The sequence below is a fragment of the Neoarius graeffei genome, chromosome 22, assembly GCF_027579695.1.
Source record: "Neoarius graeffei isolate fNeoGra1 chromosome 22, fNeoGra1.pri, whole genome shotgun sequence".
In the NCBI taxonomy this organism is placed as follows: domain Eukaryota; kingdom Metazoa; phylum Chordata; class Actinopteri; order Siluriformes; family Ariidae; genus Neoarius; species Neoarius graeffei.
This window is the reverse complement of record NC_083590.1, coordinates 13570814-13598812: the sequence shown is the minus strand read 5'-3', so window position 1 is coordinate 13598812 and position 27999 is coordinate 13570814. Positions and strand designations below refer to the sequence as shown.

The window sequence follows — 27999 nt, the reverse complement described above, 5'->3', positions numbered from 1 at the left end:
CAGACACCTTTGCACCTCATGAATGCTGTTGTGTCTACCGACTTGTTTTCGGGGAGATTCAGACATCTCAGGAAGGTAAGAAATGTACTGTAAGTTTGGTGGATGTGAAATTTAAGCTCACAGGAACATTAAATACACATATTCGCCAAAGAAGTGAATACTGTTACTAACCAATTAATCCTGGACCTGGCCTGTAGACCTGCTCGCAATTTGTAGATTTCACGCATTGTAGATTTCATGCATAGGCAATGTGCAAATCATATTGTGCAAATCATGGCACTATGGTAAACAAGCCCTTACTCAAAACAGCTGTAAACCATTCTACAGATGAAACTTCCTGTTCAGGATATTTGGCTGTGCCCTGTACATTTTTCATCCCACTGGATTCTTGTGGTAAGCATTTCCCCCAGAATTAATTTGAAACAACTATTTTTTGAAAACTACTGTTTTCGTTCTTTATTCAGTTTCAATTACATGTTTTTAAGATTGTCAGCATCCCCACCAAGACCCTGGTTTTGATTGATCCCATTGGGAATGAGAAGTCTTATGAAAGACGAGTTCTCCGTAACTGGAGGTATGTATGTTTCTGAAGTAATCATATGCATAACATTAGAGACATGTGAATGGATGAATAGTAAACTGGGTTGGATTTGTTGTAACCAGAAACTTCCGAAAGCTGGCTGAGATATGCGACGGTCCGTGGAGGGTGGAAACTCTAGAACACCACAACCAACAGGACTCCAGCAGTTGCGGTGTTTTGGTGTTGAAGGTACTAATTACAATCATTGTTGGTTCGAAAGAGTGTAGTTGCAGGCATTTGGAGGCAAAGAGAGCACACCCACAATGTAAAAACACATACATACTCCGCTCTCACCAACACTTTGTATTGCTGTGCTCTATAGTACAAAGAACTAGTTAGTTGCCCACAACTAAACTCTTTTGACTAAGAGCACCTGGATGGATGAGAATTTTCACAGCCATACTACAATCATTGTTGTATTCATTTGTTTGAGAAGCTTTGGAGATGCATAACTGCACATATTACTGTCCTTTATGGGTTTTTTTTTTAATTTTTAAAATAAAAAAAACCTAAAAACAATGTGCTACAGTTTGCAGAGCACTTCTTGTTGTGTGGGTTAATCGGTGGGGTGCTGACCACAGCTGAAGCTGTACTGCTGTACAGGCAACTGATTGCCTGCACCCTTCTAGAACATCAGGGTAAGTTTCCATGTTTTTATAGCTCATAGCTACAGTCTTGTGACTACACCACCACCAACAGAAAGTGGTTGTAATGTCTTCTCTACGCTGCTTTCCATGTGGTCATGGGTAAAAAAATAGATATGCTTTGTATATAATATGGATGTAATAATAATAATAAAAATACATAGGTTTTATATAGCGCTTTTCATGACACTCAAAGACGCTTTACAGGTGAAAAACATGTAGGCAGTACAAACAGTATACGGACAGACTGAACAGAGGTAGGGAGAAATAACAGTACAAAAAAACATGCAAGTGCTCCATAGTTGGAACACACTCTCTGGTCCCCCATTTTAAAAGGGTGACCACCACCCCAGTCTGCCAATCCAGAGGCACTGTCCCCGACCTCCATGCAATGTTGAAGAGACATGTCAGCCAAGACAGCCCAACAATATCCAGTGCCTTCATATTTCAAAGTAATCCATTTTAAATTGCACTTTAGTATGCGGTAAAGGAATGCATTTTAATAAGTGTATTTTTCAACATATTAAAACATGCTTAAACAAAAGTCTCCTTTGTTGTCATTTCAAATTAAGTGTATTATTTAAAAAGTGTATCTTAAAACAGGCAACACGATGCAGTAGTTCACTGTCACCTCAAGGCAGGAATTTTCAAGGTTCGTACCTCACACTCGGACCTTAAATTTTTCAATAGCCACATAAGAATATTAGAAATGCAGCCACTGTCATTTTTCTAACTTTTTTTTAAACTAGATTGTCACCTCAGCCTCATTAGGGTTCTATAACCTTGTATGGACTTTCTGTGGTTTGGACATGAAAACCCAGTTCTGTGCAAGCACAACACGATCGCACTAGAAAGCATGGTCAAGCTGCCAGTGTAGCTGCAGTATTTTTAGTTGTGAATTACGAGTATTTCCTTGTGTTAATAATTCGCCATGTCAAAACAAGCGAAACTTTCCTCCTTCTTTCGACGTGAAGAGAGGTAAGCAATTTATTATATATTTTTTCCATCAAAGTTGCATTTTGTGGCTTCAAAGCTAAGTTTTAGTGCCATTTCTAGAACACAACATCAAGAAAATGTGGAAGAATACACTATGACAGAGTGATCGACATTGACAAGATTGTTGACATCTTTGCCATTCGTCATCCACAATGCCTTTTACTTAGAAACATTTTGGCCGATGAGCAGTAAAACAACAAGAATAGAGAGATCTGCATCAGTTGACGAGGGTAAGATGTCGAGCCACTATCCATACACTGCCAGATAAAGCTGATTTGACCTAATCATTGTCCGACATCTCAACAGCTCGCAACATGAGATGAAAGAATGATGCAAAGGCTGCATTATTTTCTCAAATATATTCAATGTATTTTTTCATTAACAAATCTGCAGGTATGTACTCAGGCTGCCAGTCAGTGTATGACGCTCTTTGAAAAATCCTAGCTATGCCTCTGGTGAATGTATTTCTTTATACATTTATTACCTTCACATATTTATTTAATTATTAACCATTTAATAGTTTATTTTATGTTTATTCAGGCAACAAAGTGGTTTCTTGTCATGTAAACTCATCTCATCTCATTATCTCTAGCCGCTTTATCCTGTTCTACAGGGTTGCAGGCAAGCTGGAGCCTATCCCAGCAGACCACGGGCGAAGGGCGGGGTACACCCTGGACAAGTCGCCAGGTCATCACAGGGCTGACACATAGACACAGACAACCATTCACACTCAGTCAATTTACAGTCACCAGTTAACCTAACCTGCATGTCTTTTAACTGTGGGGGAAACCGGAGCACCCGGAGGAAACCCACGTGGACACAGGGAGAACATGCAAACTCTGCACAGAAAGGCCCTCGCCGGCCCCGGGGCTCGAACCCAGACCTTCTTGCTGTGAGGCGACAGCACTAACCACTACACCACTGTGCCGCCCATCATGTAATCTGTGGTGTATAATGTAGATTTTAAACAATATTTTAAAGCATGCCTTGTTTATAATAGGAGTATATTATTAATAAAAGTTAACTTGTTGTTCATGTGTAAAAGTTACACTTGACCATTAAACTTAATTTATACTTTGCTGTTTGAAATGAAACAAGTCTAAGTCTAAATATGTTGAGTGTAACAAAAAGTTACATGTTTTAAATTATACTTTATGATGCTTTAAAAATAAGCAAAGAATAATTAATGTGTGATTAAACATAAGAGATCCAAAGTGATATATTTCTCACTGATTTATTATCAGTACACACAGTATAATCAGCACAGCATCAGCATCACTTTACTGGATCTTGGTCCAGACTCATCATCCACCAGGTCTGCCTTCAACCTTCTTTTCAGCATCATCATCAAAGTGAACATGATGAGCAAACTTTTAAGTATCTTTTCTTTTAATTATCTCTTGGGAATAAAAACCTACTGTAAATACTGAAGATGTAATGGGATTGACGGTTCCATATAAAAACCCATCAGAACACTAAATATGGGACATTTCACCTGATTAGTTGATCCAGTTGTAAAATGTTTCCCTCCAGGTGAATATCTTCTTTTTGCTGCTGGCTCCATCTTAAAGGGCTGATGACACAAACATGACTCTATGCAATTTCTTAAATAAACTATACAACATGGCAAACATGTTAGATTTCTGTTATAATTACGTGAAAAGAAGCTGTTGTTACGCGAATATCCAACTTTTAATTGCACAGCGCAAGAAAACTGGGTCTGTGGCTCATGGCCATGTTGTGACGTCAGCGGAAGAACACGCTGCGGTTCACTGGCTGTTCTACTCTGGTTCTACTCGATGGAAATGGCACATGAAAATGCCGGTGAAAACTCTAGTGCTAGCTCTTCCTCTTCTGGGAGTCTAGAATTGTGTTGATCTCTTCCGAATAGAATCTATGATAGCCTACCCTCTTTACCCTTTGCCTCTCATTGCTAGGTGGCAGTTACATGAAAGCTGCAAGCTTTCACAAGCAAATACACGACTGATATCACGCTGACTTTATGATTACATTTATGATTATCATGTAGAATCTATAGCTCTACGTACATTTATCTTATGGCGTTTCACAACACATGTTCTGACAGGAGGACTGCCTTTGGAGGACTCGCCGGAATACTGTAGGCAGTGTTGCCAGATACTGTTCAAAACCCACCAAAATGCACTTGAAACCGCCCAACTGGGCGGGAAACCTCCCAATCTGGCAACACTGACTGTAGGCACTGCTGATGGTAGTAACATACGTTTGTGCTGAACTGAACACCCAAGAGATTCTTTTAAGCTGGGAAGGGTGTCAAAACAATCCAAGTCGAAGTGTTCAGAGCACAGGACGGATGTTGGTGAGGGCTCCCACTTGTCACGAGTGCACCTGACTTGCTTCACCCACTTCGCATGCACCTCGGGATCTCTGGGAAACTTGAATAAACTTACCCCATCCTTGTGGGTTTTGGAGCAAAAGCCGGCAACACAACGCGAAGGCATAATAATTATATATAACTATATATATATATATATATATATATATATATATATCTATATATATATATATATATATATATATAAAATATATAATGTATAATAATAATACACGGGCGCAGATAGAGGGTGGGACGGGTGGGATTCGTCCCACCCAGATTTAAATTCACCTCGTTCGGTCCCCCCCACTTATAGGGAGGAAAAAATGTCTATGCTGTCTTTCTTTGCATAAGGCAAACCTCATGGAAAAATCAAAAGACTAATTACCATTCGGTTTATTGAGGTGCACAGCAGTGTATACATAGTTGCAACAACTCACATAAAACAAAACAAAGACTGATATTTGGTTGGTTGAGCTGCGCAGACTGCACAGGTTGTGAGCTCGAGCTTGGTTGCTATGGTTACCCACAAGTTTGACAGGCATATCGGGGTTGGGGTTGGTTTGCTGGCAGCTTTGTCCCCCCCCCCCCAGTTTTTTGTCCTCCCCAGTTCAAAAAACGTATCTGCGCCCCTGTAATAATACTAAAAATGACAAACTGAACACCTGTTGCATCAACAACAAATTGGTAAGTGAGGAGGAAGATTCTTTCGCTGACATCATATAGCCCCTCCTCCTCATTCGTCTCCTGGGTGCTGCAGCCCGTCAAATTTGCCCAAATAGCCGCATTTTTTATCATAACTTGTAAAATAGGCGCCTTCGTGAATTAATATATGGATCATCGGGAATTACTTTTTATGTTATAAAACATCGCCAAAGATGTCAAAAACGTGTCATCAGCCCTTTAACTCGTATTTTATGCTTTAAATCGTAGTTTCCGCATTAAAACGTCATTTAAATTGCATATTAACGCATAATTACACGTTAAAACACGCGTTAACAAGTACAAGTTAGCACAACACCGTCATTAGTTTTGGTCCCAATGGCCTTCCATATATAGCGGCGCTTGTTCGGAGACGCCTTGTTCCTCATCGGGGTTTTATGGAAACTCGTCTCGAGACTGTGATTTATTTGTCACGCGCTCTAAGACTCGACACATGATTCGAAGACTCGGATTCATCTGACCATCACTACCATCCAACTGTGTGCAGCGTTTACTGAAATAAGAAGAGCTCTAATAAACAACACCTGGGTGCGCTTTGCTTTTCTTGCTTTCAGGTGTGTGTCAGCGTCAGGTGTCTAAATTCTCTGGATTTTTTTTATTCTTAGAGGAAAAAATCCCCAATATACTACACTATTTAGTCACTGTATCAGAAACAGCTGTTATATACAGGGAGGTCATATTGTAGCTGTGAAAAATAATAATGTGATAATCAGGATAAAATGTGAAATCTTTCTCAGCTGCCTTCTTTTGTCTTTTTCACATGAGAGATTATTATTAATGACAGCACTTTTTCTTGGTAATTAAAGTGGACTGGACTTGCAGTGTAACTTCAGAACAACAAAACATCAAGAGTCTCCCTGACCGAGTAAACATTTCAATTTCACTGTTTGCTTTTTCAATTTAAAATTCATCTCAAAGAGCCGAATCAAAGAGTCGATTCATTCCCTGAACGACACATCACTCGGAGTGAATCAGTTCTCCTGAAGTGAAAGTGTTTCTCTTTCAGCTGAGGCGCCGTTATGTTGCTGTTGGGAGAAAATAATAATAAAAACTGCAACTCCAGGCAGAACCGGTGAGATTAATGAAGCCCAGCATGGAGTGCTGAGTAAAAGTAAGTGCTGTGTTGGAGAGAAATGTGGTTGTATTTGACTGAGCTCGTGTAAAAACAGCAGTAAAACTGCGGAACTGAAATCATCTTCCCTGTAAAGCTGCTGTTTATCGGCTGTGTGTTCTATATTCGAGTTTCTCTCTTCAGTTTCTCATCTATTAAACACTCAGAGAGTTTGGGGTAATATACGCGGACACAGGGAGAACATGCAAACTCTGCACAGAAAGGCCCTCGCCGGCCACAGGGCTTGAACCCAGAACCTTCTTGCTGTGAGGAGACAGTGCTAACCACTACACCACCGTGCCGCCTAATCAGCAGATAAAAAAATTAATTAAATTCACCTCATGGTTCACCAAAGCTACTGATTCAATATCAAGTAAGTGGTGTTACTTGATATCAAATCAGTATTCAATATCAAGTAACACCACTTACTTGATATCGAATCAGTAGCTTTGGCGAACCATAAAGAAAATTGTTTGAAGAAAATTGTTTATTTTCTTAAAACAATTTTCTTGTTTTAAATACATTTACCTTTTGATTATCACGGCTTTTGTTTGGTCCTTCTGAAAAGTCAAATAAAAGTTTGGTAAGGCTTTTTTTAGCTTTTTGGCAGATATTTAGAGTCCTTACACGACACGTGTGAAACAAAATGTTCTCATTAGTATTAAATAATGCTTCTAAAACAATTCACTAGACTAAAGAAATTGCTTTCAGAGATGTTTATGATTATTACACTAGGAAAGTGCGCTCCACTGAGCTCAAGTGCTGGGCCATTTCCAGGAAATAAGAGTTTGGGTCATGGTGAAAGCATGTGTGTCAGCCTCAGTTTGGAGGTTTCAGTTTCGAAAACTGTAAGAGGTAAGAGTAGAATAATATAAAGTACAGACATTTGGTCTATTTTACTTCTGTGATTTTTAAATTGTTCATTTTTGGATTACGCTTCATTTTTGTGGCTACTGCCTCATAGAGTAAATATATATGCTATATTTACTGTACGGACATGGGATCAGAAAACAATTTTATTTATAAGCAGTAGCCACATAGACCCATAAGGTACCTTTTTTTTGCAATATCTTCCTTCATATTCATCATAAGTGCCACCGGGTGAGGTTTGTTTTGCCTGAAAACACTTGTTTTTAAATATATTTGGTGTGGAAGACCTTAAACATAGAATCAACTTGGCTGCAGGACATTGAACTTTGAAAAACACTGCACAATGATGCACAAAGCTGTCTCTGCTTCATATAATGTATAAGGGTGTTATCAAATTGGCACTCGAGCAAATATTAATGCATAAGGGTGACATAACAGGATATTGATTCGTAATTTTTTAAAAACTTTTTAATGTCAGTAGAAAATACTTGGCTTTAGAAATATGCTACAGCACACATGTACATGAAAATACTATCTGGGAAAATATGTAGTTAACCATGCACAATTTCTATTGTAATTGTGAAAACGATCATGACTTCCAGGACATGAACATTTATACTTGACTTGTAGTTCTGCTATAATTACTATATGTAGTTGTAGCCTATTTATGCTTTGAAAAGACATTGTTCTGAAAATATTTTAGGCTACATTAGAAACTGCAATTTACAAGTCTGGTCTGTTGGTTCTGTACATATGAACAAGAATGCCACACCCTTTCAAAGGGTCATCAGCCAGGTGGTGAAATAATGACAGAATACAATAAGACTAAAACCACGAGGAAATTAAAGCCAGGACCATTACTGAAGGCACAAGGCGAAAGCAGCACGAGAGTGATTTTCAAATTTTCAAAAAAAACAAACAAAAAAACCCATTTATTTGTGTTATTATATGTAGGCTTAGTTATAACCTATTCATGCTCATTATTCATTCTTTAAAAGACATTGTTCAAACTATATTTTAGATGAAATCCAGCAATTTACAATCCGAGTGTGTTGGTTCTGTGTGTTTGAGGAAGAGCACCGCACCAGTAGGTGGCGCTAAAGCTTCCTGGTCCAATAAGGTTTCCAAGCAAGAACAGAATACAGTTTCCTGGAGCGCCAGTCTTGAGTTTCCCAGAATGGACCAGCACAAAATGATGCATTAACTCATATTTTACGCTTTAAATCGTAGTTTCCGCGTTAAAACGTCATTTAAATTGCATATTAACGCGTAATTACGCGTTAAAACGCAATTACGCGTTAACGAGTACAAGTTAGCACAACACCGTCATTAGTTTTGGTCCCAATGGCCTTCCATATATAGCGGCGCTTGTTCGGAGACGCCTTGTTCCTCATCGGGGTTTTATGGAAACTCGTCTCGAGACCGTGATTCATTTGTCACGCGCTCTAAGACTCGACACATGATTCGAAGACTCGGATTCATCTGACAATCACTACCATCAAACTGTGTGCAGCGTTTACTGAAATAAATGGCCTGTATTTAGAAGAGCTCTAATAAACAACACGTGGGTGTGCTTTGCTTTTCTTGCTTTCAGGTGTGTGTCAGCGTCAGGTGTCTAAATTCTCTGGATTTTTTTATTCTTAGAGGGGAAAAAAAAACCAATATACTACACTATTTAGTCACTGTATCAGAAACAGCTGTTATATACAGGGAGGTCATATTGTAGCTGTGTAAAATAATAATGTGATAATCAGGATAAAATGTGAAATCTTTCTCAGCTGCCTTCTTTTGTCTTTTTCACATGAGAGATTATTATTAATGGCAGCACTTTTTCTTGGTAATTAAAGTGGACTGGACTTGCAGTGTAACTTCAGAACAACAAAACATCAAGAGTCTCCCTGACCGAGGAAACATTTCAATTTCACTGTTTGCTTTTTCAATTTAAAATTCATCTCAAAGAGCCGAATCAAAGAGTCGATTCATTCCCTGAACGACACGTCACTCGGAGTGAATCAGTTCTCCTGAAGTCAAAGTGTTTCTCTTTCAGCTGAGACGCCGTTATGTTGCTGTTGGGAGAAAATAATAATAGAAACTCCAACTCCAGGCAGAACCGGTGAGATTAATGAAGCCCAGCATGGAGTGCTGAGTAAAAGTGAGTGATGTGTTGGAGAGAAATGTGGTTGTATTTGACTGAGCTCGTGTAAAAACAGCAGTAAAACTGCGGAACTGAAATCATCTTCCCTGTAAAGCTGCTGTTTATCGGCTGTGTGTTCTATATTCGAGTTTCTCTCTTCAGTTTCTCATCTATTAAACACTCAGAGAGTTTGGGGTAATATATATATATATATATATATATATATATATATATATATATATATATATATATATATAAAGTAAAAGTATTTGAGACTCAGTTAGTCATCATGAGGATCAGCGATATTTAGAAGTTGTTTAATGGCTGAATGCAGGTGTAATGTCTTGGTATCAGTGTTTTTCTCATAAAGAGTGTCTTTAGGCTGCTTTCTTCTTCTCCTTCTCCCCGTTAGGGGTCGCTACAGTGGATCTGTTCCACATATTTGATTTGGTGTCGGTTTTACACCAGATGCCCTTCCTGACCCAACCGTCCCCAGTCTATCCGGGCTTGGGACCAGCATTAAGTCTGTATAAGTATATTAGGCTGCTTTCTTGCCTTTGCAACAAAGATTCTCTGTGTTCTTGGCCATGCTGATGGGAAACAAAATGAGGAAACGTAACCCAAGGAGCTGCTGACTCTGGGTTATGATTGGTTTGTTCCTGTGTCTTTCAGGGAGACCGTGAGCTGGACGAGTGAATAGAGTAAAGTCTGGCTCAGAAAACAAGATGCCATGTTTCAGCATTTTCAGCACAACTGACAATATATTTAGTATCACGGTCCATGTGATCCCTCAGTAAAAACACATCATGGATCGTTCACGGTGTAAAACAGTCATATCACACAGCCCTACTTTAGGCTCACAGAAATCATCTCTGTTTAGCGTAACTGATCAGAATTTATTCAAACTAAAACCCATTTAATGCTAGTAAAGAGAAAGTAGGATTAGAGTTAAAGTAGCCCTTCTATTAACTACAGGTGATTTTAGTCTCCTCCTGGTTCAGCATTTTTAGTGAAGGCATCACAGTTGACCTGCTTGGACTGCAAACTGTTTCTTCTCCTTTCCAGCAGAGGTCTCAATCCCCTGATTACTGAACTGCTCACATCACCACCTGTCTAGAGGGATACACACGTCTTCTGCATAACCATTAAAACTACTCTTACTGTCAATCCTCCTGCTTATTAAGTTTGGAGTCTTTCACATGTGCAGTTCATTAGATGTGAGATTTTTTTCTCTAATTTTAACAAAATGTTTGGTTTTGTTTTTTTCCTGATTTTTAGGAGTGTAATTCATTCAGTCCAAGAGATAAGTGTCTTCAGGAATCAGCAGTGAGTCCATGAGCTAATATTAAAAAATGGAGAGCCGTGATCTGGACACAGATAATGCGACCCCACCCTCAGAAAAGCAGTAAGCTCATCTCATCTCATTATCTCTAGCCGCTTTATCCTGTTCTACAGGGTCGCAGGCAAGCTGGAGCCTATCCCAGCTGACTACGGGCGAAAGGCGGGGTACACCCTGGACAAGTCGCCAGGTCATCACAGGGCTGATGCATAGATACAGACAACCATTCACACTCATGGTCAATTTAGAGTCACCAGTTAACCTAACCTGCATGTCTTTGAACTGTGGGGGAAACCGGAGCACCCGGAGGAAACCCACGCAGACAACATGCAAACTCCGCACAGAAAGGCCCTCGCCGGCCACGGGGCTCAAACCCGGACCTTCGTGCTGTGAGGCGACAGCGCTAATCACTACACCACCGTGCCGCCCTAGCAGTAAACTGTCATATTCTAATATTTTAGTCATTAACTGTGCATATGTGAAATATGGAGTGAGTATATCTGAAAAGATAAACAACAAAATTTACACTGAGAATGAAAAGTTAAGTCGCCACTTGAAAAAATGTCAGATTCTGTTTATTGTTAGTAAAATTATCATCTCATCTCATTATCTCTAGCCGCTTTATCCTTCTACAGGGTCGCAGGCAAGCTGGAGCCTATCCCAGCTGACTACGGGCGAAAGGTGGGGTACACCCTGGACAAGTCGCCAGGTCATCACAGGGCTGACACATAGACACAGACAACCATTCACACTCACATTCACACCTACGGTCAATTTAGAGTTACCAGTTAACCTAACCTGCATGTCTTTGGACTGTGGGGGAAACCGGAGCACCCGGAGGAAACCCACGCGGACACGGGGAGAACATGCAAACTCCGCACAGAAAGGCCCTCGCCGGCCACGGGGATCGAACCCGGACCTTCTTGCTGTGAGGCGACAGCGCTAACCACTACACCACCGTGCCGCCTAGTAAAATTATGTTTTTATAAAATTAAAAATGCAGTCATATGAGACAATACACTAAAGCCACAGTATGAATCATATCTCAATACAGGCTTCACAGGACCAGACTGATGAGATGGTGTTGACACAAAACATTACATTTTAAAGTGTAAAACATTTATTTTGATTTGTAAAGGCAGCAAATCAAACCACTGCAATATCAATACAGTCGGGGTGTTAAAGTCAGATCCTGTGTCAAATCCAGGCGTTTATTTTAACCTGCATTTCAGACTGTGGTCAATCCAGCCGTGATAGAAACTGGAGTGCGCGTATGTATATACAGCGGTTTACTGTAACTACCTTCAGATGGCTCCACTACAGATCTGCTGTGAATTCTGGATAGTGTGAAAATGTTAAGCAGTCGTGTTCTACAGGCTGTTTCAGTTTTATTGTTTCCAAGTTCACGCGGGCCGAATGAAATGAGGCTGTGGGCCTGGAGTTTGACCCATGTGCCACAACACTTCCTTCTGATTAGCTTCACTTTCTGGACTGTTCAGTCAGCGTGCTTTGAGGCAGTTAGGTTTCCACTCTATAACTCTGTGCTCTGTGGGCTACGACCTCTGGTGCTGCCACCTAGTGTGTAAGAAGAGGTAGAGCTCATAAAGAATATTCAACAGAAATATCACAATACATGATATTCATTCATTCATTCATTATCTCTAGCCGCTTTATCCTTCTACAGGGTCGCAGGCAAGCTGGAGCCTATCCCAGCTGACTACGGGCGAAAGGCGGGGTACACCCTGGACAAGTCGCCAGGTCATCACAGGGCTGACACATAGACACAGACAACCATTCACACTCACATTCACACCTACGGTCAATTTAGAGTCACCAGTTAACCTAACCTGCATGTCTTTGGACTGTGGGGGAAACCGGAGCACCCGGAGGAAACCCACGCGGACACGGGGAGAACATGCAAACTCCACACAGAAAGGCCCTCGCCGGCCCCGGGGCTCGAACCCAGGACCTTCTTGCTGTGAGGCGACAGCGCTAACCACTACACCACCGTGCCGCCCAATACATGATATGAGCAGCAAATTAATCTTTTCCAGTGTTTTGTCTTGTGATATTCGAGACAATGAAATTCTGTCTCATGTCTCTTCTATTATGTTGTACAGTGAACTCCAGAGAAAGAGCTCAGACTCGCCAGAACCCAGCTGTGTCTCCATGAGGAGTGATTGGTCTATGATTCGTCCTTTGGACTTTAACAGTGGAAACCCCTCATCTGTACACAGGTAACATCCCAGAATTCTCATAGTTAAAGTCACTGTAGAGAGAAAGACTGTGTTACACATTCCTTTATCCAGTCCAGCTCATCATCAGCATTTTGATATTTATCAGTTTGTGATACTTTAATTAGGTCCTAATGCTGCTACAATACTTTCACTAAACATTTTAGAGTAATTCATATCAATAATGGCACAGTTCAGTGTTTCACAGTGTCACATACAGGATAAGGCAGAAAGTGCATCTGGATGGGACACTAAGTCAGAGTAATTGCAAACAAGATAATTAAAATAACCAGTAATAATTAATAATAACCAGTGTAAATGGTGAATATAAAGGACTGTCTGTAATGTTGTACAGTAAACTCCAGATGAAGAGATCAGACTCACCAGAACCCAGCTGTGTCTCCATGAAGAGTGATCGGTCTATGATTCATCCTTTGGAATTTAACAGCGGAAACCCCTCATCTGTACACAAGTAACATCCCATAATTCTCAAAGTTAAAGTCACAGTTAAAGGCTGTGCTACACTGTCATTAGCAGATATTTTTGATGGAATATATATTAGATTGTCTCTCATTCTACTGTACAGTTTTTATGATATAATAGTTTCTTAGTCTTTAGTAATTCAGCAAAACTTTCAGGAAATGCTTTTGAGGAGTGTAAACATTTATGAAGGTCAAAATGTTTACAGGTAATGTTTTAAATGCTCAAGCAAGAAATGCTCATATAAGCAAAAAAACAACATGGAATTATTACGATGACTAATAATAATAATAATAATAATAATAATAATAATAATAATAATAATAATAAATTGTGGTTAAAATCCCGGCCCCATTGAGATCACTGTTACTTGGCCGTGTCTCCATGAAAAGCGATGTGTCTGAGTGTTTCTGTAAAATATAATAGAAAATGGAGACCCTTTATATGAACACAATGACTATTTACCATAAATCACATCACTGATATTACAGTATTTATTAATAAAAATGAAAATCAGCATTTTCCTCAACCTGAACTCCCACCTCCCAAAAACATGTCAGTAGGTCGACTGATCACTAAATTGCCCCTAAAATGATGGACTGGTGGATCATCCAGGGTGGAGTATATTTCTGGTTCGAGTTACAGATTTTATACCTGTGAACATTTCTGGCCGACTTTCTGAAAAATACACATCTGCTTTTGTATCCATTTAAAACACATTATCTGTTCATTCTGCATGATGGAGTGATATTCTGTTCCATCCCTAATGACCAAATAGGAAGGAAAAACGAGAAACTCAAATTAAAACTGGGACAGATTTTTTTTTCTCAAGTTCCACAATATTTTTCTCATGTTGTATTATTGTAGTAAAATTAGGGCTAAAGTTTAGATTGTAGGATTAAAATGATGAAAGTTATTGTCTTTAACAGCAACAAATTTTGTTCCCAGTGTTTTACAGAACGCAGGAGACAGAATAGAAAAGATCTTCCTCACAGATACAGGGTAAGATCAAACCCAACACCATGACTGTGATACTGACGCTCTGGTATTATAAACCTCTCTGCTGTTATTTCACAGAGACTGATTAGATTATAGAAAACATACAGGAGAATAAAACAAATGCACATTGAGAACATCATAAAGAACTATCTGTGGAAACCAGTCAGAAAAACTGTGATCTTAAACTCTAATAATTGGAGCCCATGTCTCACCATGTCTTCCTACTTCACCCTGTCACACAGACACGCCCCAGAATCTGCTGCTGGAAATGAAGTCCAGAAAAAGTTCAAATTAAATCTGATGAAGAAGTTTCAGTGTTTAAATGGAGTGATAATAAAGCAGGAAAACCGAGTGCTCCTGAATGAGATCTACACAGAGCTCTACATCACAGAGGGAGACAGTGGAGACGTCAATAAAGAACATGAGGTGAGACGGATCAAGGCAGCATCCAGGAGAAAAACAACAGAGGAAACACCAATCAAATGCAATGACATCTTTAAGCCCTTATCTGAAGAAGACAAACCCATCAGAACTGTAGTGACAAAGGGAGTGGCTGGTATCGGAAAAACAGTCTCTGTGCAGAAGTTCATTGTGGACTGGGCTGAAGGGAAAGCGAATCAGGATGTCCACCTCATATTTCCACTTCCTTTCAGAGAGCTGAATCTGATGGAGGACCAAAAACTGAGTCTGATGGAGCTCCTTCATGTCTGTTTCAAGGAACACAAAGAAACAGAAATGTCCAGGTTGGAAAAGGTTCTGTTCATTTTTGATGGATTGGACGAGTGTCGTTTCCCTCTGGATTTCCGGAACACAGTGAGAGTGTGTGATGTAACTGAATCAGTATCAGTGCATGTGCTGCTGATAAACCTGATCAAAGGGAATCTGCTTCCCTCTGCTCTCATCTGGATCACCTCCCGACCAGCAGCAGCTGATCAAATCCCCTCTGAGTATGTCCATCGAGTCACAGAGGTACGAGGGTTCAATGACCCACAGAAGGAGGAGTACTTCAGGAAGAGGGTCAGTGATCAGAGCCTGGCTGAGAACATCATCTCACACCTGAAGTCATTAAGAAGCCTCTACATCATGTGTCACATCCCAGTCTTCTGCTGGATTTCTGCCGCTGTTCTAGAGAGAATGTTGGATGAAGCAGAGAGTGGAGAGATCCCCAAGACTCTGACTCAAATGTACACACACTTCCTCATCATTCAGACAAACATCATCAGAGGAAAGTACTCAAAGAAGCAGGAGAGTGATGAAGAAATGCTTCTCAAACTGGGAAAACTGGCTTTTCAGCAGCTGAAGAAAGGCAACCTGATGTTCTATGAGGAAGATCTGCAAGAGTGTTGCATTGATGTGAGAGAAGCAGCAGTGTACTCAGGTGTGTGTACACAGATCTTCAGAGAGGAGGTTGGGCTTCATCAGAGTAAAGTGTACTGCTTTGTTCATCTGAGCGTTCAGGAGCATCTCGCAGCTCTATATGTGCATCTGACCTTCATGAAGGAAAAGAGAAATGTTCTTGATCAGGATGAGTTCAGTTATTTGTATTTTCGGTCCTTTCAGACAGTTTCAGATGTACACAGGGGTGCTGTAGATCAGACCTTAAAAAGTCAGACAGGACATCTGGATCTGTTCCTCCGCTTTCTTCTGGGTCTCTCACTGGAGTCCAATCAGGAACTCTTACGTGCCTTAGTAACACAGACAGGAAGTAGCTTCAAGACAGGAAAGAAGAAAACAGTTCAGTACATTAAGGAGAGGATCAGTGAAAATCTTCCTGCAGAAAAATCCATCAATCTGTTCCACTGTCTGAATGAACTGGGTGACGATTCTCTAGTGGAGGAAATCCAACGCTACCTGAAATCTGGAAAACAAAGTGAACTCTCTCCTTCACAGTGGTCTGCTCTGGTGTTTGTGTTACTGACTTCAGCACAGGAGCTGGAGGAGTTTGACCTGAGTAAATATACCAGTACAGAGAAGATACCAGATTGGGTTCTTGTGAAGGTGATGCCTGTGATTGCAGCATCCAGAAAAGCAATGTAAGTAAAGCTGAATATTACTGTTCCACTGTTAGAAAGAGAGAAACTGAAAGCATTTGGACAAATATGCACTTTGGGACAAAATCCACAACTCCATTACTCGAGTGAAAGTAAAGATTCTCCTGGTCAAATGTTATTCCAATACAAGTGAAAGTTGTTCAGTCTAATTTTTACTTGTTACAGTGCTGGAGGATTTGCTTTTAAAAACACTTCAGCCTTAAAAATACTTTTTCATGATTGTTTTTGTTTCCTTTTTAATATCAAGGTGTTGTTGGATTGTTGCCACGATGCATTTACAGAATCTAATGACTCGGAAACAACCTGCTGAATGCAGTGACTCACTTGTAGAACCTGTAGAATAAAAAGTGTGTAGAATATGATACAAAGCCTGTAGAAATGCTGATAGAAACACAATTGAATTGACAAAAGGACAGGGTTTTCGTTGCTGTTGTTTGGTTGTTTTTTTTGAACACCCCAGCCTGTCAAATACACACAGAGTGCACACGTATACAGAGAGAGAGATTGATTTGTGGGTAATTCTAAGGATCTGTGATGCCTGCTGGAAGAGAAGATCAGGGAGGATTGGGAATCGAGCAGCAGTCATTTGTTTTCACCCGATTCCAAAACCTGTAGCGTCATAGCAACCATCGAAAGACACGGACAAAAAGCCCAGAAACTCCTCCTTACCCGGGCAACAACAATACAAGATTTATTTTGTAGTGTCCTGATCCCCAGATCTTTAACCCAGACACATATAAAAAGTTGTTCTCCTCCATGCTCTTCCATGTTTTAATCTGTGTCTCCGTGTAGAACGATGTCTGCAGCACCAGGTAGTTTGAGATGTCGGGGAACTCAACGGATGGATAATTTTCCACCTCATAATGAATGAATAACTTTATTTTAAACACAATAAGTTGATTAGCAGAGCTGGTGGGGTCGTGCATGTACAGATACAAATAATTACAAATACAAAAGACTAAAATAGACACAATCTTTTGATTATCTTCACATTAAGTTAATTAATAGTATGCATAACTATTGTCTTTGTATTTAGTTACGGCTACAATATGATCAAAATTTATTCTACTAATGTCAAATTTAGGTGGTAAATTTTTCTTTCATATGAAAAATCCTTCGGAGTGGTTTCTGTATCCACTTCTTTTGAGTGGACTTCTTGGTTTTAATAACCTGCTTGTTTGCTGAACACAAACATGGCAATAAGTTCTTGTGCGAATGGATCAGATTTCCCTTTTAATCCCTTCTGACTGAGAATGACTTGCATCCATACAGCTTTAAATACAATACCTACAATCTAAAAATTTGTTTTTATTGCATTTATTTAAATTCCCATCTGTAACAGGGAGTGATGTTGCATCCCATGAATACAGTTTACAGGAGATTATTAGATTCTAATAGAATAGATGAGCCAAAATAATTGGGGATCTTTTTTAATGGGCCCCGACCTGGTACAAGTATGAATAGGTGGGCCTTAAAGCAGAAGAGGTTGAGAACCCCTGCTCTACAGGGCCTGGATCTTGATGCGTTTAATGCTGAGAGGGCAGGCCACCTATGGTGGATGGAGGGACGGCATGAATGGCACCCGCAATTTGCAGAGGCTGCACAGGAAGCTGATGTAGATGAGGACAGGTTGTTTAATTTCCTCCTAAATGCAATGGCAGTACAGAGTCCTTTTTTATCATGTTTTTAATTTTATAATTCATCTTTGCAATATTGCTAGTCATTGTGAGGCAAAACAAAGTGTTTTGTGTCCTAAACTCTCAAAAAGAAGACGTATTATGTACTCGTACCGTACGTAAGTCTTACATATATGATATTGATTTATGTTTCATGTTTTCAGGAGTTGTCATCTTCCATTGCAGAAGTAAATGTTGTATTTAAAAAAAAGGTGGGGTTTTTTTAAATGTGCTTTTGTTTAAACAACTCAGTTATACCCCTAGAAAACATATCAGTGTTGCCTTGAACCATGGACTTGAAAACTTGTCGAAATACTGCAAAATGTGAGGGCAAAAGGAGCCATTTAAGCCATTTGCTCTGCAAAGAAAAAGGTGACCAAAGTTAATGTTGAGGCCTGTTATGACCTGATAAAAGGTTTTATTCAAATGGTGAAAACAGACTTTCACAGAGAACTCATTGGAAACACCATTCTTATTTACTTTTATTACATCATAACATCAATTTATTACATGATGATGATTATTCTTTAGTTTTAATATCCTAATATTGTTTATAAATTTAAATTTTTTTCCATTGACCTTCACAGCTTTTCTTCTTTTCCCTGCTGTAGCTCTGTGATTTATTGATTTCAGGTCAGACAGGGAGAGACAACACACAGAGTGTAAGGGGAAGAACATGTCCAGTCTGTAAATCACTGGCACCAGGAACAAATAAGGAGCACCTGGCATCTCACACACACACACACACACACACACACACACACACACACACACACACACACACACACACACACACACACAGTTAGCTAACGAGCACATCATGAGTATCTCCATAAAACTCCTTCAGCACTGGGCTGTGATCATTTCAGTCGCTCACTAATTAGAGAACAAATCAAATGTCTGATCTGTTCAGATAAATATGACTCTGCCTCGAACTCTGCCTGCTTCATCTAAACCTGACTTTTGAAACTCTTTTCCTTTCTCCTCTTATAAATATTTTAGATCAGACTCTCATTTCCCGATTTGGTGATCAGATTTGATGTTGCGTGTTTATCCCATGTGTCAGTGATGACGTGTGCAGCAGAAAACTCAAATCCGAACAGCTCGAACTGTGAATTACTGTTACAGCATTTCAGTGTATTGTTGACTCGGAGTTTGTACTTTGGTCATTTATGAAAATGAAATGGTGCAGTGAAAGATTTGAGGACCTGTTTGATCATTTGTGTGAGTTTATTTTGTATTTTATTTTCTTCAGAATCACTTGTGATACAATTAAATGGAGAAGCGCTGAAGCTCTGATCTCAGTGCTCAACTCAGAAGCCTCCAGTCTGAGAGAACTGCATCTGACTGTGAAGACACTGGATCTGACTGGGAATAAACTGGAAGATTCAGGAGTGAAGCGTCTCTGTGCTCTACTGGAGAATCCTCACTGTAAAGTGGAGACACTGAAGTAAGATCATCTCTCTGAGAGTCACAATAACTCACTAAAGCAGCAGTTAATAGTTGTATACAGTGTTGTTTATCAATTAAAATTTTCTGTAAAAATAAAACATGCAGAACAAATATATTTGTCATGAAGTGATCATTTCTCCTCAGAATCACTTTTACTTGAAAGAAATAATTAAAATCACTTTAAAATTAAATATGTGATCATTAAAAATCCAGTCAAGCAGAGATAAATTCTGCAAAACCTGACTCTTCACTTAAACCTTTAAATTACTGACTTTTTGCTGAATCATTTGCACCTCGAGTAAACTTAATGTCAGTAACGGTGGTAATGTTTGAGTCATTATTAATAATCGCTTGTGATTGGTGAAGAGAATAGAGACAGTCCAACATGAGAGACATCATCTTCACAACCACTATTACACCAAGATGGAAATCTGTTGATGAAGTGTGTGTCATTGTGTCTCTGCAGGTTGTGTGGTTGTGGTGTCTCAGATGAAGGCTGTGCTGCTCTGAGTTCAGCTCTGAGATCAAACCCCTCACACCTGAGAGAACTGGATCTGACTAATAATAATCTGGGAGACTCGGGAGTGAAACGTCTCTGTGCTGTACTGGAGAATCCTCACTGTAAACTGGAGTCACTGGGGTAAGATCATCTCTCTGAGAGTCACAATAACTCACTAAAGCAGCAGTTAATAGTTGTATACAGTGTTATTTATCAATTAACATTTTCTGTAAAAGTAAAACATGCGGGTGGCACGGTGGTGTAGTGGTTACCACTGTTGCCTCACAGCAAAAAGATTCTGGGTTTGAGCCCAGTGGCTGGCGAGGGCCTTTCTGTGTGGAGTTTGCATGTTCTCCCTGTGTCTGTGTGGGTTTCCTCCAGGTGCTCCGGTTTCCCCCACAGTCCAAAGACATGCAGGTTCGGCTAACTAGTGACTCTAAATTGACCATAGATGTGAGCGTGAGTGTAAATGGTTGTTTGTCTCTGTGTGTCAGCCCTGCGATGATCTGGCGTCTTATCCAGAGTGAACCCCATCTCTCACCCATTGTCAGCTGGGATAGGCTTCAGCTTGCGTATGACCCTGTACAGGATAAGCGGCTACAGATGACTGTTGCCGCTTATTCTGTACAGGGTCACACACAGGGTCACTGACTCTTCACTTAAAACTTTAAATCATTTACTTTTTGCTGAATCATTTGTACCTCGAGTAAACTTAATGTCAGTAACAGTGGTAATGTTTGATGGATGGATGTAAAACATGCAGAACAAATATATTAGTCATGAAGTGATCATTTCTCCTCAGAATCACTTTTACTTTAAAGAAATAATTAAAATGTCTCATCTCATCTCATCTCATCTCATTATCTCTAGCCGCTTTATCCTTCTACAGGGTCGCAGGCAAGCTGGAGCCTATCCCAGCTGACTATGGGCGAAAGGCGGGGTACACCCTGGACAAGTCGCCAGGTCTAATTAAAATGTCTTTACAATTAAATATGTGATCATTAAAAATCCAGTCAAGCAGAGATAAATTCTCCAAAACCTGACTCTTCACTTAAACCTTTAAATTATTGACTTTTTGCTGAATCATTTGCACCTCGAGTAAACTTAATGTCAGTAACAGTGGTAATGTTTGAGTCATTATTAATAATAGCTTGTGATTGGTGAAGAGAATAGAGACAGTTCAACATGAGCGACATCATCTTCACAACCACTATTACACCAAGATGAAAATCTGTTGATGAAGTGTGTGTCATTGTGTCTCTGCAGGTTGTGGGGTTGTGGTGTCTCAGATGAAGGCTGTGCTGCTCTGAGTTCAGCTCTGAGATCAAACCCCTCACACCTGAGAGAACTGGATCTGAATAATAATAATCTGGGAGACTCGGGAGTGACGCGTCTCTGTGCTGTACTGGAGAATCCTCACTGTAAACTGGAGACACTGGGGTAAGATCAATAAAACATTTGCAGATTTTTATCTCAGATTTGGTTATTTCCTTAGACAAAGCTTTAGTTGTCGGAGATTTTAATATTCACTTTGATAACCCAGAAGACCCTTTAAAAACAGCGTTTGTGTCCATCTTAGATTCAGTCGGGATTAAGCAGAATGTCATAGGACCGACCCATAATGGTGGTCACACCCTTGATCTAATACTAACATTCAGATTAAATGTAGACAATATAGTCATACTTCCACAGTCTGACGTTATCTCAGATCATTGTCTCATCTCATTCAAAATATGTCTGAGTAATAATATATGCACCTCACCACGCTACTGTATTAAACGTACTTTCACGTCAACTACTGCACAGAGCTTTATAAATGATCTCCCAGAGCTGTCAACTTTGATTGGGTCACTGTCAGCCCCTGCAGAACTTGATCAGGCAACTGAATGCTTAGAGTCAACATTCCGCCATACTTTAGATAATGTAGCTCCTCTAAAAAGGAAAATGGTCAGAGACAAAAAATTAGCACCCTGGTATAATGATGACACTCGCACATTAAAACAGACCACTCGAAAATTGGAACGTAAATGGCGTCAAACAAAATTGGTAGTGTTCAAATTGGCGTGGAAGGAGAGCTTCCTGAAGTATAAAAAAGCTCTTAGTGCTGCGAGATCAACATATCTCTCCTCCCTAATAGAAGATAACAAAAATAATCCTAGATTCCTATTTAATACTGTAGCAAAATTAACCAGGAATAAGTCCACTATAGACACATGCACACCTGCAGTATGTAGTAGCAACGACTTCATGAATTTTTTTAATGACAAAATTGAGAATATCCGACAAAAAATTCAAACTACTAATTTAAGGTTAGACAATGAAAGTGACCTTGTAGTTAACAATATAACTGTATCAGATCATCAGTTAGAATGTTTTACTCCCCTAAAAGAAACTGAATTACTCTCATTAATCTCTACATCAAAAGCCTCAACTTGCGTACTAGATCCCTTACCGACACATCTATTCAAACAGATAATGCCTGGAGTAATTGAACCACTTCTAAAAATAATAAATTCTTCTCTTATGATTGGCTATGTACCCAAATCCTTTAAACTAGCAGTTATCAAACCCCTGATTAAAAAACCTGACCTTGATCCCTGTCAGCTGTCCAATTATCGGCCAATATCAAACCTCCCCTTTATCTCCAAGATCCTTAAAAAAGCTGTGGCACAGCAGTTATGCTCATATTTACATAGGAATAACATCCATGAAATGTATCAGTCAGAATTTAGACCTCATCATAGCACAGAGACAGCACTGGTTAAAGTAGTAAACGACCTACTGTTGGCGTCTGATCAGGGCTGTGTCTCGCTACTTGTGTTGCTTGACCTTAGTGCAGCATTTGATACCATTGATCATACCATTCTTCTGGATAGACTAGAAAATGTTGTGGGAGTTAAGGGAATGGCCCTCTCCTGGCTCAGGTCTTATCTAACTGATCGTTATCAGTATGTCGATATAAATGGTGATATTTCTAGACGTACCGAGGTAAAGTTTGGTGTTCCACAAGGTTCTGTCTTGGGTCCACTGCTTTTTTCTCTATATATGTTACCTCTGGGCGATATTATTCGTAAACATTGTATTAGTTTCCACTGTTATGCTGATGACACACAGTTGTATGTCTCTGCAAAACCTGATGAGAGACACCAGCTTAATAAAATTGAGGAATGTGTTAAGGACATTAGACACTGGATGCTTATAAATTTCCTTCTGCTTAACTCTGACAAGACTGAAGTACTTGTGCTAGGACCACATACAGCTAGAAGTAAGTTTTCTGATTACACAGTAACTCTGGATGGCCTTTCTGTTTCTTCACGTGCAGCAGTAAAAGACCTCGGAGTGATTATTGACCCCAGTCTTTCATTCGAAACTCACATTGATAACATCACCCGGATAGCTTTCTTTCATCTCAGAAATATTGCAAAGATAAGAAATTTAATGTCATTGCATGATGCAGAAAAACTAGTCCATGCTTTCGTTACCTCCAGGTTGGATTATTGTAATGCCTTACTGTCTGGATGTTCCAATAAGTGCATAAACAAGCTCCAGTTAGTTCAAAATGCCGCAGCAAGAGTCCTTACTAGAACTAGAAAATATGACCACATCACCCCTGTCTTATCCACACTGCATTGGCTCCCAATCAAATTTCGTATTGATTATAAAATACTACTACTGACCTTTAAAGCACTAAATGGTCTCGCACCACAGTACCTGAGTGAACTTCTGCTCCTCTATGACCCGCCACGCCTACTTAGATCAAAAGGTGCAGGCTATCTGCTGGTACCTCGTATAGTGAAGGCTACATCAGGGGGCAGAGCCTTTTCTTACAAAGCCCCACTGTTATGGAACAGCCTTCCAAGTAATGTTCGGGAATCAGACACAGTCTCAGCATTTAAGTCTAGGCTGAAAACATATCTGTTTAGTCAAGCCTTTTGTTAATGGTGTTTATGAGGTAAAGGTGTAGATCTGGAGGGTCCTCAGACATAGAGTGTTTTGGTAAACTGGGATGTATGGATGCTGTCAGTCCCCACTCGCTTGCTCACTCGAGTTTGTTGACGGTGCAGTGGCTGGCTGCTTTATGTCCTGGGGCTCCCTCATGCCTGTGTTACCTTCTGGCTCTCTCCTTTTAGTTATGCTGTCATAGTTAGTTGCCGGAGTCCCTGCTTGTACTCGGTGCAATATGTATACTGTTCCTACTTATTCAGGTGACATTAGGCATACCTAACCACCTGTGTTTTCTTTCTCTCCCCCCCCACCCCAAATCTGTCCCTCTGAGTTACATGGAGTCAACAGGAAATCTTTTGGTGGAGACGGTGGGGACCTCGACTGGCTATCGTAGCCTGCAGGGAATCGGCCGTCAGACATTCTGTCGCATGTCCCAGACCCGGTGAAATGTAACTGAATTGTCTTGGCCAGCCCTAAGGGTCCCATCTGCATCTCATCATTGCTGAGGAGTGTGCTCCCATCACCCAATCAAGCATCCAGCCAGAGCAGGTCATGATATATTTTTTACCATATTAACATGCCATTGTGCGTCATGCCTGATGTAAAGACTCTCGTCTCTGCGAGCCTACCACACAGATTTAATACTTGTCATTTTTAGGGCATACCTAACAACGTGTTTTCTTTCTCCCCCCCCCCCCCCCCCCATCTGTCCCTCTGAGTTACATGTTGATCCTGGGATTGAGATGCTGGCCTCTTCTGCCCCTCGGACCTGCTTGATCCATCCTGGTGCCCTGTGTCTGGTCGGAGTTTTATCGCCCCGCTCCTGTGAAGGACGGCCCCATGAGGACAGTTGAGGGTTATACCTGTTAAAACTGTTAATATTATAGTCAGGCTGTCTGTTGTTGCCCAAATGAGGATGGGTTCCCTTTTGAGTCTGGTTCCTCTCGAGGTTTCTTCCTCATGTCGTCTGAGGGAGTTTTTCCTTGCCACCGTCGCCACAGGCTTGCTCATTGGGGATTGATTAGGGATAAAATTAGCTCATGTTTTAAGTCGTTCAAATTCTGTAAAGCTGCTTTGCGACAATGTTTATTGTTAAAAGCGCTGTACAAATAAACTTGATTTGATTTGATAATACAACAATGAATTGACAGAAAATGTACTTTTAATACTTCAGTATTTTTAAAAGCAAATACTTCAGTACTTTAACTGAAGTAAAAATTTGACTGGACAACTTTCACTTGTATCAGAGTCACATTTGACCAGTGCGATCTGTACTTTGACTTCAATCATGAAGTTGGGTATTTTGTCCACCTCTGCTGACAGGTGACTGGTGTTGAAATTACAGCACTGTTTATATGTGGTCCCTATTTTTTGAGGGATAAAAAGTAATTAGACATACGAACATCATCATAAATTACACTGACATTTTTATTCCTCCGAAACTGAGAGGTGAAACTGGTATGCTTTCAGCTTTTCTGTCCATTTTTTTTTTTCTGAAATTCTTGTTCGCACGCTGTCTCAAGAACGAGTGGCTGAATGTTTGTAGGATTTATATGGAATAATCATTGTTTACTTCTCTGATTCTACAATAATATAAATCTATAGTGTTCTATAAATGCACTCTGTAGACTCTGGAGAAACAAGTTTATTGCCCCTGTGTAGTGCACTATAAGTCGAGTAGAGAACCATCTGAGATTCAGTCTCTCTCTCTCTCTCTCTCTGATTGAAGTTCATGGTCTCTCTGCTGTTCTCTGTTCAGCTTCAGCTGCTGATGGTTTAATATCACACACAGCAGAGGAGAGAAACTCAATATAACACTCAGTATTATCATTATTAATTACACTGTTAATGAGAATAAACAGGTGATATTAAATCCTCATGACATTCTGAAAAATAAAATTAATTTTACACTCCTCATCTTTAAAGTAAGAATTAAACCAAGATGAAAATCTGTTGATGAAGTGTGTGTCATTGTGTCTCTGCAGGTTGTGTGGTTGTGGTGTCTCAGATGAAGGCTGTGCTGCTCTGAGTTCAGCTCTGAGATCAAACCCCTCACACCTGAGATACCTGGATGTGTCCTACAATTATAATCTTGGAGACTCAGGAGTGAAGCGTCTCTGTGCTGTACTGGAGAATCCTCACTGTAAACTGGAGACACTGGGGTAAGATCATCTCTCTGAGAGTCACATGACCTGCTCCTCAGTAAGACACATTCTCTAATAGTGAGACTGAAGCAGAGGTTTTAGGTTCATCATCAGTGTCCTGAGGAGGAAGATTGTTTCTGTTCACTGCACACTGATGATTTGTCACAGAGTCTTTGGGTCAGATGGACGTATGTGAGAAGCTGCAGCACAATACGGGACTTGATCCGACTGCAATGTGTCTGAAATCACTGTGAAATTTACTACAACACTGTAACTAATCCCACAAACTGCACCTGAGACTCAAACTAACTGCCCTCAGACAAAGAGTCAAGTCAAGTCAACTTTATTGTCAAATATGATATACATGCTCGACATACAGTACAGATGAAATTTCAGTCCTCTCTGACCCACGGTGCAAACAGGCAATGCATTAAATAAAAATAGAATAATTGAAAAAAACAAACAATATAAACAGTATAAACACTAGATAGGAACTAGACATAGACTAAACATTCAGACAAACAATATAAACAGTATAAATAAACAGTATAAACATTAGAAACTGTGTGAGCTGCAGGGTTTAAAAGCAGTAGTGACATGGTGGAAATGATCCCAGGAATATAGAGTTTAAAAACTAAAATGAGATGGTAATGCCATAGAACTGATGCAGAAAAAAATAAATAGATTAAAAATGACTTTTAAATAAAAATTGAAAAAGAGGAGAAAAGAACTTCCAATAAACTGAAAGCCACAGCAACAATCCTTGTGTTGATTTAGAATTTTTATAATAATAATAATAATAATAATAAATGTTAAAATAGTAAATAATGTTCCAGTCCATCTCTGTCAGTGGTGATTGCTTTAAGACGACACTGGAAGCCCAGCTTCCCCTCACATTTCATTAAAATGCAGCAATGAAACGTTTCCCAAAGTCTCTATTTTATTCATCAGTCTTGGTGTCGTTCAGTATTTGAGTGAATCAGATTGATGGAGTATCTCACTGCAATATCGCGCTGTTTGTTCATTAAACTCACACTGTTTATTTCACCAAAGTGTCCATCTCATCATTTTGAGCCCCGCCCAGACGCACCGCTTCACTGGGAGGGAATGGGGTGTGGGCGAGTGTGTTTTCACAGAGAAAAACAATCTCACTGTGGATTAGACGATGTGTTTTTCATTTTTTCCGCCTGGAAACACGGCTTCTCCTTGTTATGATTGGTCGATCTCTCAAAGTGGTGGAACCTTATAACCCACTGCCAATCAATAAATCAGGAAAGAACATGATTCACATCTCAAACCTAAATATATTGGAGCCTGCAGTGGTGGAATAATTTGGCAATGTTTCAGATAAATTGTAAATCTAAAGTTGTGTTTGATTATTGACATTAATTTCTGAAATTTATTTCTGATTGTAACTCGTGAGCTGTAACTTCCTTCTTCTGCTCACAGCTTAGCAACTTCCTTGATATGAAATGGTGAAAGAAATGACAAGTCCATGGGAACACACACACACACACACACACACACACACACACACACACACACACACAGTAAAAAAAATACCCTGTTAAAAAACAGGAATGACCTGGCAGCAGAGTTTCCAGGAGATTCCTGTTATTTAACGGTGCTCTAGTTTAACACTAAGTTCATGTAAAATAACAACATGAACTCACTGTAAACTAACAAGAATCACCCGTTATGATTTTCAGTATCTTCCTGTTATTAAATGGTGTAAAAACAATAATACTGTTAAACAACAGGAATGACCT

At 39.9% G+C, this 27999-nt stretch overlaps 2 protein-coding genes across 4 annotated transcripts in view; both read left to right on the top strand.

Annotated features, from left to right (window-relative positions):
- Positions 1 to 27999, top strand: part of LOC132870659 (protein NLRC5-like) — a 254164-nt gene that overhangs the window by 136114 nt on the left and 90051 nt on the right. The window lies entirely within an intron of this gene.
- LOC132870664 (NACHT, LRR and PYD domains-containing protein 3-like) lies at positions 50 to 27238 on the top strand. Of its 3 annotated transcripts, XM_060904420.1 has the most exons (14): positions 50 to 75; positions 328 to 393; positions 486 to 574; positions 664 to 769; positions 1110 to 1218; positions 10690 to 10816; positions 12871 to 12987; positions 13340 to 13456; positions 14413 to 14466; positions 14706 to 16496; positions 19446 to 19640; positions 20109 to 20282; positions 21408 to 21581; positions 26072 to 27238. In XM_060904420.1, the coding sequence occupies exons 6-14, from the start codon at positions 10764 to 10766 to the stop codon at positions 26250 to 26252; spliced, it is 2856 nt and encodes a 951-aa protein (XP_060760403.1). In that variant the 5' UTR covers positions 50 to 75; positions 328 to 393; positions 486 to 574; positions 664 to 769; positions 1110 to 1218; positions 10690 to 10763; the 3' UTR covers positions 26253 to 27238. The 3 variants fall into 3 exon arrangements, with proteins under 3 accessions (XP_060760403.1, XP_060760401.1, XP_060760404.1); XM_060904418.1 differs by lacking the exons at positions 50 to 75; positions 328 to 393; positions 486 to 574; positions 664 to 769; positions 1110 to 1218 and adding an exon at positions 9306 to 9429; XM_060904421.1 differs by lacking the exons at positions 50 to 75; positions 328 to 393; positions 486 to 574; ... (1 more) ...; positions 1110 to 1218; positions 21408 to 21581 and adding an exon at positions 9306 to 9429.